The sequence below is a fragment of the Manihot esculenta genome, chromosome 4 (genome assembly GCF_001659605.2).
Source record: "Manihot esculenta cultivar AM560-2 chromosome 4, M.esculenta_v8, whole genome shotgun sequence".
NCBI classification, from domain to species: Eukaryota; Viridiplantae; Streptophyta; class Magnoliopsida; order Malpighiales; family Euphorbiaceae; genus Manihot; species Manihot esculenta.
In genome coordinates, this window is record NC_035164.2 from 8,462,877 (window position 1) to 8,469,746 (window position 6,870).

At 34.1% G+C, this 6,870-nt stretch overlaps 1 protein-coding gene across 1 annotated transcript; it reads right to left on the reverse strand.

Annotated features, from left to right (window-relative positions):
- Positions 1-1,377: 1,377 nt before the first annotated feature.
- On the reverse strand, positions 1,378-4,311 carry LOC110612865 (pentatricopeptide repeat-containing protein At4g14170). The gene has a single exon (XM_021753700.2). The coding sequence runs from the start codon at positions 4,179-4,181 to the stop codon at positions 1,746-1,748; it is 2,436 nt and encodes an 811-aa protein (XP_021609392.1). The 5' UTR covers positions 4,182-4,311; the 3' UTR covers positions 1,378-1,745.
- Between the last annotated feature and the right edge of the window lie 2,559 nt (positions 4,312-6,870).

Consider the following 6,870-nt stretch of genomic DNA (forward strand, 5'->3'; position numbering starts at 1 on the left):
GTGATTGTCGGTTGATAGGTGTGGGGGCATAGAGCCATGGATTTGGTTGGCAGGTTGAAAGAGAAGATAGCAATTGGTGATGGTGGTGGATCGAGAATCGAAGATCTCCCATCACTTTCTTTAAACGAAAACACATATCTATTAAAAAAAAACATGAGCGTGAGTTAAAAATTTTATTATTTGCTAAGAATAAATATGTATAATCTTTATAAAGAAAACTATAATAAAGAAATACACATTTTATAGAATAATATTCGAGTTTATTTTGAGTATAAAGATAAAACGACAGACAACAACAAACACAAAAAAATTATAATTCGTAGTACATTAAAAAAATTATTTAGTATGGTAATTTATGATTAAGATTTGAAGTAGCTAAGAAGTTTATGATATAAATTACAGTGGCGAAAGCATGGCCTAAAATTTTAGTGGTACTGAGGACTGATATAAGTAAGCTCGCCCATTTCAGTGATGTGTTAGTGCTCTCATTCAGCACACCCATTGTGCTTCGGTGTGTAGGCACAAGCTTCTTTGAATAATACCACTCTTCATATAAGTAGTGTTGTAGTACTTAGTGAAAAGGCAGCTTCATCAGTGCCTAAATATTTAGAGTGAAGCCATATTTTCCAGTTCAAAAGTGAAGTGATGGATTGCTCCAATATTAAGAATCCATGGTTTAGTAGTAGAGGAAGTATAGTTAGCTGCTGGTTTGGAATCATTGTAGTTGTTGTGTTTAGGACTTGGACATTGTTTAGAGCTATGTCCTAGGCCTCAAAAATTATAACAGGTGGGGATGAAGAGCTCAAATTTGTTGTTAGCAATTGCGTTTCCACGACCAAAATTGAATTGGTGACAGCCATGTTTATTTTCATGACCTCTTCCCTATGCACCACCATCCATGTTTTGGCGAGTATTGTAATGAGCAATGGTAGGAGGATTGCGAGATGAATGCGAATTTTTTTAGCTGCATTTCTTCTGGAACCTGAAGAATAGGTTGTCTGTAATCGAGATCAAGCAGCATAAGCGGTGATATCACCAACGACTTGAGAAGTGACAAAAATCAGAGGGAGCTTAGGATCTAACTCAACAATTTTATCCTTGATATACCATGCCTTGTATTATGGATTTCGAGCAGTGTCAATTTCTTTAGTAGGAGAAGTGAAGCCATCAATGTAGTGAATCAATTGTTGTCCACAAAGAATTGGATTGATTTGTGTTCTCCAAAGGAGGTAATTTGAGCCGATGAGTTTGATAGAAACTTGGTTATGAATTGAAGGAATCAACACTAATTTTCTAAAATAGTATTTATGGTATTCAAACGCAGTTATAGAAAGGAGATGGACAAACACTGAACAAGAAGAAAAGTTGACAGATATAACAGTAAAGTCAGTGAGAGAATTTATTATAATAACACAGAAGAAAAAGAAATGGAACCTGGAATACACATATATATAGGTCATTGTGGGAGTTGGAAAAGACAAATAAACATTGCAGAAATGCGTAGGTGAATCTAAATTAGTGGTTGCAAAAGAATCTGATTTATTTTGGGAGATGGTCCCAAATCAATGGAACTGGATTTTGATCACCATCCACAGATTACATCATCCACTTGCTTCCCTACCTCATAATCATATTATATTCTTCACAACTCACTCTCCCACAGAAATCTGCAATACTCAATTGCTAAGGAGACACAACTCTCTTTGTAAAATGGGCCTTCAAAAGCACAATGTCTGATAATTTTATCATAATTTTGCAAACCAAGAACCTGAATTGAATTTAGTTATTTTCTCTCCTGATACGAAAGCATGAACCTGGTTGTCAATTTGGACCCAACTGCAACCAGGATTCTTCTTTGCACCCCTTAACTTCATCAATTCCCTTACCCTGTCTGCCTCCTCCCATTTTCCTGCTTCTGCATACATGTTTGAAAGAATTGTGTAGTATCCACAATGTTGCGGCTTTAACTTAAACAGATGTTCAGCCGCCCAACATGCCAACTCTATATTTCCATGGATTCGGCATGCCCCAAGCAAAGCACCCCATATGTTGGCATCTGGTTCAATAGGCAAGACTTCAATGAATTTTACTGTTTCTTCCATAAGTCCAGCCCTGCCAAGCAGATCAACCATACAAGCATAGTGCATGTGTGTTGGCTTAATATTCTGAGCCTGCATTTTCTCAAAGTATTTCTTTCCCCTTTCAACTAGCCCACCGTGACTACAAGCTGACAAGACTGCAATGTACGATACTGAATCATATTGCACACCATCTGCTTTCATTGCTTCAAAGAGATTTATGGCAATCTCCAACTCACCTATCATTCCATACCCTAATATCATAGTGTTCCAAGAGGCTGCATCCTTGTTTGGAATCCGATCAAAGATCTTATGAGCAAGATCAATTCGCCCACATTTGACATAGAAGTCCACAAGTGAGTTAGCAATGAAGATATGCATGTGCCAATGCTCTCTTACAACTAATCCATGAATCTCTTTCCCTTGCTTCAATGCAGCTAGATTTGCACAAGCTGCAATAGCACCCATGTAAGAAACTACATCATGCTTCAAACCTATAAGCCTCATTTCTAAGAATAAACTAAGAGATTTTGAGCAATCAGGTGTTTCAGAATATCCTATAATTAAAATGTTGTAAGATACTTCATCCCTAATGGAGGTGCTAAAGACTCGTTGAGCAAGATTCAGGTAACCACATTTTGCATACATATCTGTAAGAGCGTTGGAGACGAACAGATCAAAATAGCAACCCATATGGATAAGTCTTGCATGGATTTCTTTACCATGGTGAAGGAACCCCATTCGTGCACAAGCTGGAAGAACATTTGTGAACGTGACCACATTTGGAATCTCACCATCAATTTGCATTTGTCTTACTAACTCAATAGCAGATAGTTCAAGACTGTTTTGTGCAAAATTAGCAACCATGGCGTTCCAAGAAACAACATTCTTTTCCGGCATTAGGTAGAACACATGGGAAGCTTTGGATGGATGCCCTGACTTTGCATACATATCAATCAGTGAGTTCGCAATAAAAACATCAGTTTCAATACCAAATCTTAAACTAAACCCGTGAATTTCCTTGCACAGTTCAAAAAGCCCTAATTCAACCATTACAGGTAACATACTAGAAATAGTGACAGAATTTGGTCTTACCTCTTCATCTATCATCAATCTAAACATCTGCAGTGCATCATTATTATGCCTTAGATAAGCAAGACCAGTAATTATTGCATTCCATGAGACCTCATTCCTCTCCGTCATTTCATCAAAAACTTTTCTCGAAGTCTTCACATTCCCACATTTCCCATACACGTCAATCAAAGCATTATTTATGGTCACCTGAGAATCCAGCCCAACCTTCATAACAAAACAATGAGTTTGCCTGCCCATCGCCTCATCTTCAAGGCCAGCACAAACTGGCAACACACTTACAACACTAACCATGTTTGGCCTAAAGCCAGATCTCAAATGCATTTTACAAAAGAAGTCAAGCGCCTCCACGTAAAACCCATTAACGGAAAACACTCCAAGGACCGAATTCCAAGACACAACATCTCTTTCAAGCATTTCTTCAAACACCCTCTTTACATCCCTCAAATTCCCACAATTACCATATAACAACAAAAGGGTGTTACCCACAAAAATATCCAAATCAAAACCAAGTTTAAACACAGACCCATGAATCTCCATACCCTTCTGAACATTCAAAATATCGGCACATGCCTTGAGGACGAAAGGGAAAGTGTGATCATCAGGCCTGACACAATTTCGAACCATTCGATTATAGATTTTAAAGTTATCATCAACTCGAGAAATCGACATAGCCCGAATGAGAGTGTTCCACAAGAAAGCAGAGCGAGCATATGGAACAGTTCCTTCAAAAAGACGGTAACAGGTTGCAGGGTCGAGAAAAGTGGCGTAGCGGAGGATGAGAGAGGCGCTGAGAGAGACACTTTGGGGAAGAAAGCCATTGAGAAGAGCAAAGGCATGAGATTGTTTGACATGGCGAAGAAATTGAGTACTAGAGATGAGAGCGAGCAGATTGCTGTGAGTGGAGGTGGATAAAGAAAAGTGTTGAAGGAGATTGAATTTACAAGAGAATGAGACTGTAGAAATTAAAGGATGAACAGCTTTACTTGCATGTTGAGAAGACGATAACATAGGAAAATGGCACCAAAGTTATTGTCTTCCTATTGCTCCGATATCGAAATTAAGCTTTCAGGTCTGCCACTCTTAGTTGAGTTGGCAAAGGCACTTCGGAATCCCTTGCTCCGTTCCCACTAAAGCCCCCATCCCCTAATCTATAGGTTAAAATAAGGGTAAATTATGCTGTAATATTTGAAGTTTTAATGTAATTAATAGATTTATTATGCTGTAATATTTAAAATTTTAATATAATTAATAGATTTATATTTATATTTTTAATGAGAAATTATTTTTTAGTTTATGAAATATAATATAATTAGATTTATTTTTTTATTTTTAAAATTTAACGCATATTGATTAAAAAAAGAGAATAAATATAATTTTAAAAATATTCTTATCAATAATAAAATAAAAAATTTACTTTTAAATTTTTATAATATGAAAAAATTTGCTATTTAATCTCTCAATTTTAAAAAATATATTAAAATATTTCTCCTTTAAAAAGTTTAATAGTTAGTTTTTCTATTAATTTGATTACTAAAATTTTACAATTTAGTCTCTATAGTTCAAAAAAAATTATTAGTTGGTCCCTCAAATTATTAAAAAGTTCATTAATTAGCCCCTCCATATCAGGAGTATTTTAGATTTTATTTTTTATAATATTTAACGATTAAAATTAATGGAACTACTAACTATGACACTTTTTAAAATTTTAGAGACGTTTTAATGAATTTTTCAAATAGTGAGCAGTGATCGACAGCGAGCGGCATTACAAAAGTAATTTCTATCGAATTTTAACTTTTTATTTTTAATAATTTAAGTTTTATATATTTTAATTTTTATTATCTTTGCTGAATTTGAATTTTAAATTTATTGAAATCTTTATTTGTTTATGGAGATTGAGTTTGAAATTGTCTTCCTTGAATTTTGATGAAATTAAACTTCAAGAACTAAAGTGTTGAATTCGAAAAATAGAGGGACAAATCTGTTAATTATATAATATCTTAGGGAAGAAAACATATTTTTTTTTCTTCAATTCTTTGAGAGAGAGACCTATAAATTTATAGGAATTAAATTTCAGGGACTAAAGTGTTAGGTTTTAGAAAGGGTAGGTCGATCATTTTTCCTGTCACTAACGGTATTTTTAACAGAGGGACCTCTAATTTTGACAGAATTAAACCTCAATGATGAAAGTGTTGGGTTTTAAAAATAGAGGGACGAATCCATTAATTACGCTATACCTCAGGGACTAAAAAATAAATTTTTCTATTTTTAAAATCTGAGCACTTAAATTTCTATGTATCAATCCATTCAAATCAAATTCATTCCATTCATAATTTCATTAGTCAATTGGTTAAGAGGAGAATAAATACTTCAAATACCTAAGGTATCTTCATGAACACTAATAATTTTTAATATGGTGAAAAATTTTAAATTGTGTAAACTATACTTTGATCCCTAAATTTTGATGTAATTGATGAGTCAATATTTATATTTTTAAAACTAAATCCTTAAATCCTTAAATTCTTTTATATTTAATACGTTTGAATTATAATTCTTCCATCTATCATAGACATTAGTTTAAAACTAGCAAATGATCAAATTTTTTGTGAAAGAATAATTTTTTTCTAAAATACTCTTTATAAAAATTTACAACGTATTTAAAAGTTATTTATTACCACTTAAAAATAGCTAAAGTTGTAAGTGTTTTCTGAAAATTTTGAAATTATAAGTATTGGAATATTTTAATGAATGAAAATTGAAAAACAAAAAGTGCTAAAAATTAGTTAAATAAGATATTATAGATAAAAGTTAATGGGGACTTAAGTATTTTTTCAAATAAAAAATGAGGAATCAAAATATGTAAATTATAATAGACGATGACAGATTAATTATAAAAGAATTTAAGTGTATAATTTTAAAAATACAAGGACTGATCCATTAATTATATTAAAATTTAAGGACTTAAGTGTAGTTTATCCAATTAAAATGTTAGGGGTGGTTATAGGAGTTGTTACCTTGGGTTTAGGTCTCCTCTCTTCCTGGCCCTTTGTAACGACCCGAAAATCGGACCGCTACCGGCGCTAGGATCCAGATCGGCTTAAGGCCGCCGGGACCCGTAGCAAGCCTAACATATAACCTGTAAACCTGTATAATCCCATACATGATCAACAACATGCATAAAAATTTAAAACTTTTCCTTCAAACATCCAACTCAACCTGAACATACATGTACATAGTCATGATCATAATCGTGATCCCTCTGTGGGATCTCATCAATGCCCCAACGGGCGATACAACATGAGATGAGTTGGCTTTCATGAACATTATAAAACATTTTTGATCATGTAATAAAAGGGAGACCTCATACACAATGTCAAGCACAATATCTAATCCTCAATATCATTACATGACTGAAACTGTACTTTTACATAACATTAATACATTTATCATGTCCACACTATCTATTACATAAACCAGACTTCATTACTCTTGTAAACCTCCTGGTCTACCCTGTACCTGCAATCCTGGGGAAATGGGAGAGGGGTGAGCTACTAGAGCCCAGTGAGCAGAATAATAGAAAAACATTTAAATCATATGGATCATGGAATGCATCACATCACATCTAATCACATCAAGGATGAACTTGTCACCAATAGCCCTCTACATGGTCCAACTGTGCCAGAACGTAGAATGGGTCCTG